This window comes from Crotalus tigris, unplaced genomic scaffold, assembly GCF_016545835.1.
Source record: "Crotalus tigris isolate CLP2741 ecotype Arizona unplaced genomic scaffold, ASM1654583v1 scf7180000024153.1733885, whole genome shotgun sequence".
Classification (NCBI taxonomy): domain Eukaryota; kingdom Metazoa; phylum Chordata; class Lepidosauria; order Squamata; family Viperidae; genus Crotalus; species Crotalus tigris.
Window position 1 is genome coordinate 672,740 of NW_024100414.1, and position 14,971 is coordinate 687,710.

At 44.9% G+C, this 14,971-nt stretch overlaps 2 protein-coding genes across 5 annotated transcripts; one reads left to right on the plus strand and one right to left on the minus strand.

Annotated features, from left to right (window-relative positions):
* The first annotated feature begins 33 nt into the window (after positions 1–33).
* Positions 34–1,826, plus strand: CDC26 (cell division cycle 26). 2 transcript variants are annotated; one of them, XM_039323000.1, is made up of 2 exons: positions 34–151; positions 1,099–1,826. In XM_039323000.1, the coding sequence occupies exons 1-2, from the start codon at positions 71–73 to the stop codon at positions 1,273–1,275; spliced, it is 258 nt and encodes an 85-aa protein (XP_039178934.1). In that variant the 5' UTR covers positions 34–70; the 3' UTR covers positions 1,276–1,826. The 2 variants fall into 2 exon arrangements, with proteins under 2 accessions (XP_039178934.1, XP_039178933.1); XM_039322999.1 differs by having other exon boundaries at positions 58–163.
* A 103-nt stretch (positions 1,827–1,929) lies between these two features.
* SLC31A1 (solute carrier family 31 member 1) lies at positions 1,930–14,967 on the minus strand. 3 transcript variants are annotated; one of them, XM_039323028.1, is made up of 6 exons: positions 14,838–14,967; positions 12,260–12,418; positions 6,795–6,956; positions 6,557–6,629; positions 5,756–5,924; positions 1,930–4,947 (listed from the first exon to the last, which is right to left on the minus strand). In XM_039323028.1, the coding sequence occupies exons 3-6, from the start codon at positions 6,927–6,929 to the stop codon at positions 4,746–4,748; spliced, it is 579 nt and encodes a 192-aa protein (XP_039178962.1). In that variant the 5' UTR covers positions 6,930–6,956; positions 12,260–12,418; positions 14,838–14,967; the 3' UTR covers positions 1,930–4,745. The 3 variants fall into 3 exon arrangements, with proteins under 3 accessions (XP_039178962.1, XP_039178961.1, XP_039178963.1); XM_039323027.1 differs by having other exon boundaries at positions 14,834–14,953; XM_039323029.1 differs by lacking the exon at positions 14,838–14,967 and adding an exon at positions 13,431–13,451.
* Positions 14,968–14,971: the final 4 nt, after the last annotated feature.

The window sequence follows — 14,971 nt, forward strand, 5'->3', positions numbered from 1 at the left end:
TGACTCGCTTCCGGCAGGCGGGGGCTGCGAAGGGAGCTTCGCGCATGCGCACTTGGGAAGAATACGGAGGATGCTGCGGAGGAAGCCGACCCGGCTGGAGCTGAAGCTGGACGACATCGAGGAGTTCGAGGGGGTCCGCAAGGAGCTGGAGGCAGGCTTGTGTGTGTGTGTGTTGTGTGTTTGTACCCTCTGGGGAGTCCCAATTGAAAACTGAGCCCGGGAGCACTCTGCCCATGCTCAGAGGTGCTCTCTCCCGTGGGAAACTAATGCTTTTAAGTGGTTCCAAGGAAGTGAGAAGAAAAAAAACAAAGTGGCTTTGTTTTATATAGGGGAATGCCCGCGCGGAGGGTCTAGAAATATTCTGCACATGCTCAGAGGCAAGCCGTTCCCCAAGCATCTACAGTTTTTACGATTCCAGATTAAAATCTTTTCTCGAGATATATACGGCCCTTAATTTAAATGAACTAAAAAGAAGCCAGCCTGATCCTAAGGATGCTAAATCTAAAGCCCTAAATCTGATTCTCAAGGATTAGGGGGGCTGTTTTTAGTTTATTTAAACTAAGGGCAATCTCTCTCTCTCTCTCTCTCATCCATCCATCTATCTATCTTCCTATCTATCAAGATAATAAAGCATGTTGTTACTAGTCTATGGAGCCACATTTTTACTACACCTTGAATCTATTTCTTGAATCAGAAATAAAATGATAAAACACGCCATTTTGTAATGATGAAGACAATACCACTTTATAGCAATGAACCAAAGGGATTTACGCTTCTAACTTCAGAATATTATACAAAATAGTCAACGTGTGTCCTTTGCATCCATAAGGATGCGTTGCACGTTAAATAATAGCCCATATTTTATATATTTACAGTTGTATTTTTGAATAAGCCATGCAGGAACTGAAATGAACCTAGCTGCTGGCCAGGATGACTGAATATACATTGGGCCTATTCTGATCCTATAAATATATATATTTCTGATTCCCCCCCTTTCTGGGGTGTTTCCAAAGCATTTGATTATTTAGTGAATTTAAATGTATTACATAAGGAGTTGGAGTTGTGTTTCCTGAAGTATCTGCACCTTGTTATTTGCAGATGCAGAAAAAGCAACGGGAAGAGGTCGACATGGTGGGAACCAATGACGGCGAAGGGGCCCTGGCCTTGAACCCCGATCACAAGAACTGGGAGCAGGTGATTCACGATCGGATCGGCTACAAGCCTCAGCCGAAACCCAGCAGCCGTTCATCACAGTTTGGAAACTTCGAATTCTAAAATGCTGGGATGGATCTTAACTTCAAGTGAATCATGCTTAGGAGAGATTGTGAGAAGCTGATTTACAATGAGGGCAGATGAAACCCATAAGGATTTTATCCTTCTGGAAGATAAAGACTTTTCTGTTCTCTAAAGAATGAGATTGGGTGCTTTTTTTCCACCCCACTTGAAGACTGCCTTCAGACAACCTGCTACCCTGGATATCTTTACCAACCTCCCATTTTGCAACCAGAGGCCTTCAATCTTTCAACAGCAACACTGACAGAACTGCTGTAGCATGACTTCTGTGTGCAGATATTTCTAGATGTCACTATTGGGGAAATGTTGCATGGTGTAGCCATCCTCAATACGAAGAAAGGGTTTATTTCTCGTGTTCAGGATGTGGGGGCAGACCCGCCTCCTCCCTCCAATCATTTTAACAAGGATGAACTCACAGGCTCACCTTTTCCTAGAAGTGGTTTTGTTGTCGAAGTTACCTTATTTTCCTCCTTGTGCATTTTACCCCTTGTAACACTGAACATATTAAATTTCGACTTATGGTTGAGATAACAGTATTGGGGCGTGTTATGTGTGGGGCTGTTCAAACCTGTTGCATACCTGGATACAGGTATGAGAGAAGGGTATTGTCGGGGGGGAAAAAAGTCAAAAACTAGCTGATGGGTTGAATCTCTTTATTCTACTGAACCACGTAGGGTAGACATGTAAACATATCCCACGTCCATCATTTTTGATTAAGACACTCTATACTTTAGAAGTTACAACAGCGTAAATCATTAGTATTCACGTAATGGTAGCCGATGCATACACTTCCATCAGCTATGGATTTAAAATAAGACATCCTACACAGTACACTACACGGCCCGATGAAGCAATATGGCTAAGGCACATTTTTTTCCATGAATACACTAAGAACGAGGAGGGAGACTAGAGCAACATAGCTATGGAAAAAACAATACTGTGAATCGTGGTCAGCTGTAAATGAGACAAGATTTTTCTGTCAACAAACATAAGGGAAAGACACCCACAGGTGATATGGAATTTTTGTTTTCCCACCTTCCCATTAACGTACACAGAAAATATCCAGTTGCTAAAGCTGGCACTCTGACATGGTTCATATAATATTAGCCAAGGAGCCACTCCCTTCTCTGAGTTTACACAGGATGGATAGAAGCAAGCAGACGGACGTGAGACGCTAAGTTATAGAGGAAGTTAGCCATGGTTGAAGCCCCACAAAATTAGCCAAAGATGTCATGGGACCCAACTCAACTTCATGGCTGAGATGAAATGGATTATAAATCGAGTCTTTGTGCCTTTTAAAGAGGCTAAAAACTTGATTGTACGGTTGTGGGAGAGGAGAAGGCTGATTCAGCTACCGCTTTACTATTCAGCACATGCTGTTTGGGTAAATGCCATCCTTTTGTTTTGTGCTCTGCGTGCAGAGATTGTAGCAGAGCCAACCAGCCTGGAGGAAGGCTTGTGCGATTTTGCTGTGTTGCAAAGCAAAATGCCAGCCTCCTGCCAATTGACAATCAGGTGACACCATGCTGCAGATTCCCTATGGTTGCAGTTCTCCAGCTTGTGTGTACTTTCCCCTCTCGGGCAGATGGTTAAAAAAAAAAACACAAAAAAGTTTGATATCTCAGCATGGATGTTAATCCAGCTTCCACTCTCTTCCTTCCATGGAAGGAATTAAAAGTCAAAGCGAGAATATCTGCTCCTTCAGGTAATGCAACCTCAGCCCTGCGTCTACTTCCTTGCAAGGGGAGAATGGTATCATCCCACAATATGAATTCTTACAGGACAAATTTTGCGGGCATTGTGGGTCTCCCGGTGGCCATCCAGTTGTGCCTAAGATACTCCCGGGCATGATTCAAAAGTAAACATTTTCCCCTCTGCTGCTGTTCGCCATTCAGGAGATAGAAAATGGCCATCAAGACCAGCAGCCCTTGAGCATCGTCCTCCGATGCATTTCAAACCAATTTTTTTTTTAAAAAAATAATACTAAAAGTATCTCTTCTTGAAGACCTGTGATATCTAATAGGACTCGCTGATTGTGTTCACATGATAAGATTGGACCACAAACTACCCAACTTCATTTTAGGCTAGTTTGCATGACAAGTACATGGCACCGCTTTGGGTGAACCTGGCAAGCTGAGTTAACTGAATAAACCATGGTTAAATTAATGTAAGACAGCATACTGAAACAACCAATTGGATAAAACATGGTGAAGCTACGGTAGTCTAAACTGGCATGCGGCTGAAACAACCAATTAATTAACAATGCTACATTAAATGATTGACAGGCGACTGGTGTATTGTTTCTACTTTTAAATTTGTGTCTGATGTCAGCGACAGGCTAAATTGAAGGTTGATTATCACGGTTGGTACAAGCAGACAACAAAGGTAATTTTCTGCGTGGACTGCTGAAAGGATGGTTGCTGGTTTTTCTGAGTTTCAACCTTGCCCAAAATTAGGGGCCCAAGAAACAATTGATTCTAACAACCACATCCACGGGTGTGTGTGTGAGAGAGAGAGACAGACAGACCAATAAACCAGCATTTATGCAGGATGAAAAAAGAATAGTAAAAGGAAATCCCCCACCTAAAGCAGGAGAGATAGGTCACACTCTGCCTAAAACCTGTATCCCAGAGTTGTCTGAAGCCACCAGGGTCTTAAGAAGGACATGACAATTAGGTTTAATGCTTAAGAGAGGAAAAAAAGATGTCGGCCTGAAAATCAGAAAAAAAAAACTTAAAACCCTTGAGTACTGCAGGTTTATTTAAAATGTATATATCTATATATATTAAAAAAATCATACTTGTTCCCCCATTATTTTTCCACCAGCACGTCACGGTTAGAAATGGGTACTGTAATGGGCAAAGGGTTCCTTTCCACCCCAGAGCAGCTACAGAAGAAGTAGAGTCCCTAAAAACCTTCCTGGGTGAAAGACAGTGGCTTCCTAGAACCAAATCCACACAACTGTTTGGCAGCTGTGAAACGCAGTTGGCAAAAGCGGAGCTGATGTCTCAAGGAAAGAGGGACGGGCAGCGCTAGACTGCCGATCACACATACTGGCCTCAGAGAGATGGTGGTGGTGGGTGCCTACTTCTCTTGAAGGAAGACCCGCTCTTGTGGTCCTTGCCCTCTTTTATTTGTCCTTAGAAGCACAAATAAAAGAACATGGAATGGGCTGGTTCAGCTCCTGCCAGCTCCTTTGAATCATGGCACAGACTAAAAGAAAACCTGATCAAGTACGCAATGTGTCATCCATCAACCATGCTGAGTAGGTTGCCTTAGCCGGCCGCTGACTCTTTTACCTGTGGCTCAGAAGTCTCCCCGCCCCAAAGGTTCTGGGGAAGAGGGGAAACGTGGGGAGAGAGGAGCAGGAGGGCGTCCCACGGCTGTTTTCCTTGGCATGTTTCTAGTAAACCTAGTCCTTCGGAAGGCTGAAGGGGTAGCAGAGGTCACTGTTAATGGCAATGCTCGGTGATGTCCACCACCACGGCCTTTTTCCAGCTGAAGAAGAAGTAGCCCGCCCCGGCGCCGCCCGCCACCGCGATGCAGAGGTAAGCATTGTAGGTCATGAAGATGAGCATCAGGAAGTAGCTGACCACAACCTGGATGATGTGGAGGATGGTCTGGAAGAGGTGAGGCACGCTCAGCATCTGCTGGCTAGCCGAACGGGAAAAAAAATGAAATGAAGATCAGGCGCTTTTATTTATTCCCCATCTTTATTGTTTTTTTTTAATAAATGACTCAAGGCAGTGGATGGACCTCGTGCTCCTTCCTTCTCCTATTTGCTTCACAACAACCCTGAGAGGGAGGAACTAGATCAAAGTCCCCCAGCCAGCTTTGATGGCTAAGGCGGGACTAGAACTCCCAGTCTCCTGGGGATTGGCCCAATCACTCAGCCAGCTTTGATGGCTAAGGCGGGACTAGGACTCCCAGTTTCCTGGGGATTGGCCCAAAGTCACCCAGTTGGCTTTGATGGCTAAGGCAGGACTAGGACTCCCAGTCTCCTGGGGATTGGCCCAAAGTCACCCAGCCAGCTTTGATGGCTAAGGCGGGACTAGGACTCCCAGTCTCCTGGTGATTGGCCCAAAATCACCCAGCCGTCTTCCATGCCTAGCACTCTCCATCTCTCAGTGATTGGCCCTAAGTCAGCCCTCTGGCTTTTATGCCTAAGGTGGGACTAGAATTCCCAGTCTCCTGGTTTTGAGCCTGCTACCAGCGGCATGCAAGAATAATACAACCACAGTTTTTTTGCTGAAACAGCAAAGGAGGGAGTTGGAAGCTTAAAAGGGATCCAAAGGAACCCTTTTACAAACGCCCAGTGTGGACACTTCAGACCCAGAACGGGTTCTCTGCAGCTCCCTAGAAAAGGCGACTCTTGCGTTCTCACGAGCATCTGGCTTAGCTAGGTCTCCAGCTCCCTCCTTTGTGTTTCGTCTCGCAGCCGAACAGCCATGTGTGTGCTCACCCAACTGTTTTGTGCGTCTCCATCAGGACAGTCCCGTTGGGCCCCGGGAGAGGCATGGAGTTGTAACGGATGCTGACTTGCGACTTCCGCAGGAGACTCTCCCGGCCGATCTTCAAGCCCTCGTAGAACATGGCCAGGAAGAAAATAGCCACGAATGCGCCGGCCATTTCTGCGGGCAAGAGATGAAATTTATTAGACGTTTATTATCTCTAGAGCAACTTGCATGGCACCATCCGGAGCTGTTGGGGATATACTTCACCAGACCTCCAGTGCATGGATATTAAGAGGGGCACTGTTGGAGATCCTAAGATTGCTGGAAAATTTAACAAGAGGTAGACTAGAACAGGGGTCCCCAACTCCCGGTCTGTGGACCGGTATCAGGCTGCGACATGCCAGCAACCGGTCCGCACAAACAAGCAAAGCCCCATTTGTGGGATGCAGACAGCACACAAAACCACACACCCTCCGGTCTGTGAAAAAACTTCTCTCCACGGAACCGGTCCCTGGTGCCCAAAAAGTTGGGGACCTCTGGACTAGACCATGCCATGTAGGTTAGGAATCTCAACAGGATAAGAGAGAGTTGAAAGAAGGTCTTCTAGTCCAACCCTCTGAATAAGCAAGAATTTCAGACCAGTTTTCAGTCTCTTCTTGAAAACCTCCAGTGTTAAGAGCATCCACAACTTCTGTTCCACCGATTAATTGTCAGGAAGTTTCTACTTAATTCCAGGTTGCAAATTCCCATTTTTCTGGGTTTTTTTTTTTTTCCTTCCAGGCCTGCTACCCCCCCCCCCCACAACTCACCTCCGGGCGTATTGATGACAAGCCCAGAAAACAGCAAGGGAACATTTTGATAGCTGAAGTGGAAAGTCATATCCTGTCCAGAGAGAAAAGGAATCCATGTAAAACAGCACTTTTGTCTACTATCGTTGTCATGATGATGATGATGATGATTCTGATTGAAGGACAGGGTGAGAAGGAGAATATCCAAAGTCTTCTTCCCTTGCTTCAGGCTTAGCCCTACAGCGTGAACTCCACTTACCATCATTCCTCCATGCGCGTGTCCAGGGCCACTTGTGGGGTGATGGTGGGCGTGAGGATCCATGGTGGGGCTGGCTGAGCCACTCATGTTGTGGCCCATGTGGTCCATATGGGCGTGATGCTCAGGATGGTCCATCTGGGATCTCGAGGGATGGGATAAAGCCTGGAAAATCCATTTGCTGGTGTTAGAAACCAGTCATGCACTGATGATGTTACCTGGTGTGGCAATGAAATGCCTGCAAGAAAGCAGCCCATCCCTTCCTCCTCCTCTCCTCCATTCCACATACCCCATTCCTTTCTAGTGCTGATGATGTTACCTAGTTTGGTAATGAAATGTCTGCAAGAAAGCAACCAAGCTCAAAGGTCACCAAAGACCCCACAATCCTCCTCCTCCTCCTCCACTCCACACACCTCACGCCCTTTTAGCACTGATGATGTTACCTGGTCTGGTAATGAAACATCTCTAAGACAGCCACAAAACTCAAAGACCTCACATTTCAATCCCAAGCTACAGTACAGATATTCTCCTCCAAAACAGTGAGCCGCTCCTGACCTAGCTTGGATCAAAACAGTTTGAAGACTCGAGGATCTGTTTTGAAAATCAATTTTCTACCGAGAAGCCGCCAATAGCCTCAGAGGAAGTTGATAAAATGAAAGCAGACTGCCGCGGGCCTCATCTGTGCTCCAGCTCCGTTTGAAATTGAATTAACTCGAAAGCCAAAGCCCATGAAAAGCCACTGTCGTCCTTGCTAGCTCCTAATTTTATTGGAAACTGATCACATTAGGACAAAATTGGTTGTGTAGAGCGAAAAGGTCTCCAGGCGCCCCCAGCAGTGGATGTCTGCCTTCTCAGAACAGTGCCATTCTCCTTGGCCTCTAAATGCATTAAGCTGGAGGTGATAAGAAGACAGAAGGACAGAAATCTAATAAATTTAATCCTGTCACTGGTGATCGCCAGCCTCAAACTGGAGAAAGAAAAAACACGAACAATTTGTAAGGCTGAGCTGATGGCAGGGGAGAGAGGGGGTAGGTAGCTGAGCAGAACTTGGACAATTTTGCTGCTTCAAGCTAGGGGGACATTCATCTATTCCTTTTTCTTTCTTTCTTTCTTTCTTTCTTTCTTTCTTTCTTTCTTTCTTTCTTTCTTTCTTTCTCTCTCTCTCTCTCTCTTTCCTTCCTTCCTTATCTCTAATGGTTAAGGTGGAGACTATCAGCAGATCCTTCATTTATAGCTCCTCGGACTTTGACGTTTGGAAAACTGGAAAGGATTCAAAAGACAGGGTAACCTGATGTTTTGTTGCTGATGACATATTGCAACTCCACCTTAATTGCAGACAGGTAGAGAGACCTCCAGCAGAACCAGCTCCATAAAGTTACAAAGATTGAGGAGAATCCTGTCCTTTCAATCACGTAGCATTCTTGCCTTCAAGATCTCTCGGTTTAACCACATAGCAAGTACGGGAATCTCTGCTATTTTGTCAGATTTTATTAATTGGTTCATGTCATGGAACCAATTTTTCTGGTTCTTAGCAATTACCATTTTGGCAGCTGATAACACGTTAGGTGTCATTAATGGATGTCTGCGGGGCTGAGAGGGAAACATTCTAAAATTGCTTTTGATTAAAATCAAATCTGAGCTGATCTTCTAGATAAATCTCTCTTCTGGGGATTTTGAGCCCTTAGACATGACGGTCTTATCTGCAACCTACTTCTTAAAACTTGCCTTTACTAAAAAAAAATTATATTGCTTTCAAAATGAAATGCCATCGGTGACTCGGTGATCCGTCCTCTACAGATAATCCTTGACTTACAATGATTTGTTTAGCAAACAAATTTGTTTAGCCTTTTTTGAAACAGCCTCTTTAAGATCAATATCCAATGCTGAAACCATAACTATTTATTAACAAGTCTCTCAAAATGATTTGTTGCCCCCCACCCCTCCAATTCAGGGAATCTGCTTCAATTTTTTGGGTATCTGTAGAAACCAGTCGCAATGGGAGTTAACCCAGCTGCGTTCTTTTAAAGTATTTTTTTTTTAAAAAAATCTTACTTTGTATGCATTCATAGAAAACGAAAAAGAACATATTTTGAGTCCTATCTCCGGTGATCAGGCTATGCTCTTTCTTCGTGGGAAAAGGAAGCAGAAAAACATATAATCATAGACATGGGAGGGGGGGTTTTTTGCTTATTTTATTCAGGATATGTACGTTGCTTTCTTTCCTGTACAGCCAAACTGTCTAGAAACTTAAAGGGAGCTTCAAACGCATGGCACACCAACAAAGCAAAAAAATCTGACTGGATATGCAGAAAGTTTTGGGGCAAGTTGAACAAGCTCCCTGGATCGCGGCCAATTTCGTGATAAAAAGGACAAGAAATGGAACACCTGGGCACAACTTCCCACGGCGAAGCTGGCCTTAGAAAACTTGTTAGTCCAAACCAGGCACGTAAGGAGATTATCACTTGAGAAAGCTTTTCCTCTGCCAAATGTGCCTGTTCAGATGATTTTATCCTCCTTGTTGTATCTGCAAATGCCAATACAATAGGAGGGTTTCGTCTTTCGGACGGGAATTTGGAACAAAGAACGGAATCGCAGCCAAACTTAATTATGACCGCTGACACTTTCTTCGCGAAGAATAAAGTGACTTTTCTTTTAAGGGCCTCTAGTATTTCCGTTGTTCTGTTTGAAAGAAAAGCAACATCTCCCAAAGGCCAGTCCTAAAAGGAGATAAAATGAGGGTCCTTCGGTGCTGCATCTTATGCTGTAATTCTGCGTGACGAAGACAAGATCAGTGAAATGCAGGAAACTCCTACAAGTATTGTGATTGTGGCTTTTGAGAAGCAAAGTCAATGGGGGAGGCTGGATTCATTGAAGGAGTGCAGTGATCGGCTTAACAATTGTGGCAAAATAAGAATAACCTCGGGCGGGCGCCCTTAACGCCTTGCTTAGCAATGGGCATCGCGATCCCAGTTTGCCATTGTATGTTGAGGAATTATGTGCGCTCGCTACTGGAAGAGGCTGCCCCAGTTTGTAACTTAACTAACACACACGCTGGGGGCTTTGATCTCTTTGTTCTTTTGGAGTTATCTTGCTTCTGCCCTGGGTTTTGCCTGACTGCGTGTCTGCTTAGTTTTTGCGTTATTTGGCCCCTTTTCTCTCCAAGATGTCTAGCCGCTCCCCAAAAATGGAACATACGCTTGACTTTTTATGCCTATATTTTGTTTGGGGAGTGTCTGCATTGCAAAGTTATCAGTGTGAGATAACAGCTGGGTGATGTAAAGAGGACAATAGAGAAATCTCGGTAACAAAGGGCAAGAGATACATCTTGATTACAAAATTAATTACGGCAATTATAGCCATGAGTGCTTTTGTGGACAGTGCACACCCCTGTGTCTATCGCATGGGGTTTTGCCATCCAGCCACATGAGTGTGAAAGAGTATTTTTTCAACCGGGGTGCACAACGGCATGTCTTTCCTAACAGTTTCTGACCTTCCTTTTTCAACACCTCTCCCTCCCCCAAATGGGACGACCTAGGAAAGAAATGAAAATATTCAGCACTCGTCCCATAGGTAATAGAGGTCCTCGAATTACAACCGTTCGTTTAGTGACCGTCCAAAGTTACGACGGCGCTGAAAACAGTGGCTTTTGTTGGTTTTTCACCCTTATGACCATCATAGCATGCCCAGGGCCATGTGATCCAAGTTCAGACGCTTGGCCACTGGCTCATAGTTGTGACAGTTGCCATGTCCCTGGGATCCTCTTTTGTGAGCTCAACGTGGACTGTGGCAAGAAAAGTTGTAAAACGGGGAAAAACTCACATAACTGTCTCACTTAGCAACAAAAGTTTTGGGCTCAACTGTGGTTGTAAGTCAAGCACTAACTATAACTTTTGGGAAGCTCTAGGTTGCACATAAGATAGGATAGATAGATAGATAGATAGATAGATAGATAGATAGATAGATAGATAAGATAGATTGATGGACAGTTAAGGATAGATAGATAGATAGATAGATAAGATAGATTGACGGACAGTTAAGGATAGATAGATAGATAGATAGATAGATAGATAGATAGATAGGATAGATTGACGGACAGTTAAGGATAGATAGATAGATAGATAGATAGATAGATAGATAGATAGATAGATCGACCAGCTGTTTGCAGAGGAAAAAATAAGGAGCCTCTCCCTTGTAGAAGAAAGGGGAAGACAAAGATTCTCGAGGTCAATGGTTCACTCAGATGCCTTGCTGGCTGGGGAGGATGGCCCTGTCACCCCAAACACCTGGAGGGCAACCCAGAGCCAGCCAGTTGCCTCACACACTTCCTCCCTGCTGTTCCAACCTGGCCTCCCCACGGTGTGTGTGTGTGTATGTGTGAAAATCCTCTCCCGCCCTTGCTGCAATGTTTTGCTAGATCAAAGCTTTGACTGTCAGGCTTCCAAGTCTACCAACCTCCGTTATGTACACCCAGAAGAAATTATTAACAGAGAAGCTGCACTGATTCTACAGTCTCTCTACTTCTCTGCCATCAGGGAGAAGTCAGGCTTTCGGGAATAACTTGGCAATGCTCCGCAGAGGAGCTGTGGAACATCCCCCAAACGGTCAAAACACGAGGACCTTCATCACCAGAATGACCTGTTTCTATCCTATCCCCAAATCCTGCTTGGGAAAAATTATTGCCCAGGATAAAAACAGACAGCTTTGCAGGCCCAACCAGGATTCTCTTCAGCATTATTTCAGTGGCTTGTTCAGTAAAGCCACTTGAGCTATCTGTCACAAGATGACCTTGATCACCAAGCTGAGGTCATGTGAAATGTGTCCTGGAGTTATCTGGGGACAGAAGGCTCATCTCTCTCTTCGTAATTGCCTTCTCTGCCAGCACTTTATGGCCTGTGATTCAAGGAGCCCATCCCGTCAATCTATTGAAGTTCCCCCCTACACACACAAACCCCCAATCTTATTGCCACGTTGCAAAACTACCCACCACATGACAGCTGAAAAAGCTTCCTTTTAATGCTACTTTAGAAAAGACCATCGAATGCTTAAATACAGTTTATTTCGGCTAATGCAGTAAAGTCAGGTCTTCTTCTGCCTTCAATAATACAGCCCTGGCTTTTAAAAAAACAAGCATATGAATCATCCAGGAGAATCTCACTTTTTTTGGGGGGGGGGGGAATGCCCTATGTTTAAACCCCAGCTTATTTCCTTGATAATCCTATGTTTAGGCTCCTTTTCCATCCTATTCCCTTAGAATTTTTTTGCTCTATAACCATTTATCCTAGAGACCCATTTATCCAGGGTCTCTCGACCCTGGATAAATGAGTCTCACGCCTTTATTAAGAGATGCGGAGTTCAATTCCCAGAATTCCTCAGCCAGCATGAGGTCTGCAGAATTCTGCTAAAACTTAGCAGAAAAGTCTTTCTTTCAGGAAGCTGACAGCATAGAGAGCAGTACATATTACATTTACCTTTAGATTGAGGAAGAAAAGCACGGAGCTTCCAGCAACCCAGCAGATCAGTTGCAAATAGATAAAAACTTTCTTCCTGCTTCCTGCTCGGGACAATTCCAGTAACACCTACTCAGCGTTTGTTCCAACTCCTCGTCACAAAATACTGGTGTTTGCTCACTGCCCATCAAGAAGGGAAGGGGGAGAGAAAAAAAAATAGATGATTTACTCAACAGAAATGCCACTTTGAAAGCTCTTCAAACAAGAGAGGGCTGCAATGGAAAAGGAGGGAGGGCGCTCTTGGATTTCAGCTTTGTGCTATTGTGTGTCTGGTAAACACACAGCCTAAGATCAGATAGATCTGGGTGGGTCAACAACCTGGGAATGCAAAAAAGAACAACAGAAGCATCTCACTGCCAGAGTTTTGACGCAGCAGCTAAAGCCATAGGCCAAACAGGTAGTCCTCGACTTACAACCCCAACTGAGCCCCCGTTTTCCATTGCTAAAGAAGACAGTTGTGAAGCGGGTTCTGCCCCCTTTTACGACTTGTCTTGCCACAGTTCTTTAACTGGCAAGCATCCTTTGAACCGTCTTGCTTCTTCATTTAAATCCACCTGCCCTTTGAACAAGGAGACAGGGGATTAGAATGGTTTTTTTAAACAGGCATTGGAAAGAGTGTTTTATTACACTTACGAACAATGAATTCACAGAGGAGAAAAGATGAAAGAAAGAAAGAAAGAAAGAAAGAAAGAAAGAAAGAAAGAAAGAGACGGAAAGAAGGAAGGAAAGAAAGAAAAAGAAGGAAGGAAGGAAGAAAAGAAAGAAAAGAAAGAAAAAGAAGGAAGGAAGAAAAGAAAGAAAAGAAAGAAAAAGAAGGAAGGAAAGAAGGAAAGAAAGAAAAAAGGAAGAAAAGAAAAAAAAGAAAGAAGGAAGGAAGGAAAGAAAAAAAAAGGAAGGAAGGAAAGAAAGAGAAAGACGGAAGAAGGAAAAAAGAAGGAAGGAAGGAAAGAAAAAGAAAAAAGGGAAGGAAGTAAAGAAAAAGAAAGAAAGAAAAAAAGAAAGAAAGAAAGAAAGAAAGAAAGAAAAGAAACTGCTTAACACCCATAGAACCGCCAAGCCAGTTTTGTGCCCAAAGGCCTCTTAAGGCTTAAGCTAAGTTAAAAATCTGGCTAAATGCCTAGAAAACACGCACACAAGGGGTGTGAGTCTCCAGCTACAGCCCAATTTCACAAACTGCAGCTAAATCAAGCCGACTGAAGCCTACAAAACCACAAAGGGCTGGAGAAACTCTCTCAGCAGCCAGCCGGACATTTTCACAATCACTCCAGAAGGGAGAAAGAGCCTTGCAGAGAGAGAGAAAAAAAGATGTGTGGAATGTTTATTTAACTTTGCTTGGCATCCTCTCCAGAAAACATCCAGCAGTTCTCAAAAACATTCCAGTGCCGCTCCTTCAAGAAAACAATCAGGACTCCACAGTCCTCCTCATTCTCTCCATAAACCCCATTTCCTTTTAGCCCTGATGCTACCTAACTGGAAGATGAAAGGTCTGCAAAACAACAACAACCAGGCTTAAAGAGCACCAAGGACCCCACAATAATAACAAACTGTCCCTACTTCTGACTCTTTTGTGCACATCCCTGACTTATCACACACCACCACACACATCCCTGTCAAGCTGTAGGGCAGATAGCAGAGAATTTCAGCAGAGGGGCTGTAAGGAGGTGGATCTATAGGATGCCGTTCAGGTTCAGTTTCCTCCTTCAACACCTGGTTCCTTTTCAATCTGGGATCCTCCTTGGCATCTTCATCCTTGTTTATTTATTCAGTATTTTTCAATATTTATTCTACAGCCGCCTGTGTCCTCCAATGACTCCGGGCTGCTTACAATTGCAATTCTTTTGTTCCTCTCCCTGCATTCAAGTCAGATGGGCAGCCTGCACATTTTATAAGTCAATCAATTAGAAGTTGGCGGTCTTGCTCCAATTGCAGGACCTGGGCTACGGTTGGCGGCTGCCGTTTAGTGGGGTGCAAAATGAGCCGCTCATGGGATGAACCCAGCCTGCTTGATCAGGCTGTGATCCCAGACTGGGGTCGATCCAGGGTTGGGATCCACCCCCACGCTTTGGTTTTGTGCACTTCAAGCCCCCCAAAAACCCCCTTGGGTGGATTCCAGCAGTGGCTCGAAGGCTGATCCCAATGGGCACTTCTTTCCCCTCCTCCCTTCCCCACTCTTTTGCTTTTCTCCTCCCTCCCCCCCCACCTACTTTCCTCCTGATGCTTTGGACTTCCACTCCCATCATCCCCAGCTCAGGGCAGTGGCAAAGACTTCAAAGCAAATGAAAAATAAATGAAAGCTGCGGGGTGCAGCTTTCCACCCTGGGGATTGCGGGGAGGTTTTTTTTTTGTTTTTTGGGGGGGGCACTTAACGCAAGGACTACACAACCCATGCTTCCAAAAGGCCCAGGGGGAGTGATGGGTTTTGTAGTCCTAAGTTATTGTTAAGGGGCGTTATTTTTTGGGGGGGGGAAGCTTCTTTCCCTGCACCCCATCTCCCAAAAACGCAAAAAAAAAAACCGAGCCCGGTGGGTCACTCACTCACTCGCCCGATTCGCCTCGTCCGCCTCGGCTTTGCAGCGTCTCTGCTTTGACCTCCTTCAGACGTGTCTCCCTTCTTCAGCCGGGGCCGCTCTCGCCGCGCGCGGATTGGCTGGCGGGCGCATCACGTGGGCGGAC

What these genes read in the sequence shown, in the direction of transcription:
- CDC26 (XM_039322999.1), top strand. Translation starts at nt 71, where the DNA reads ATGCTGCGGAGGAAGCCGACCCGGCTGGAGCTGAAGCTGGACGACATC. An exon ending in AGCTGGAGGCAGGCTTGTGT is followed by an intron (nt 164 to 1,098) that starts GTGTGTGTGTTG and finishes TGTTATTTGCAG; the next exon opens with ATGCAGAAAAAGCAACGGGA.
- SLC31A1 (XM_039323028.1), bottom strand. Translation starts at nt 6,929, where the DNA reads ATGGACCATCCTGAGCATCACGCCCATATGGACCACATGGGCCACAAC. An exon ending in TGTCATCAATACGCCCGGAG is followed by an intron (nt 5,925 to 6,556) that starts GTGAGTTGTGGG and finishes TCTTGCCCGCAG; the next exon opens with AAATGGCCGGCGCATTCGTG. An exon ending in GAGACGCACAAAACAGTTGG is followed by an intron (nt 4,948 to 5,755) that starts GTGAGCACACAC and finishes CCGTTCGGCTAG; the next exon opens with CCAGCAGATGCTGAGCGTGC.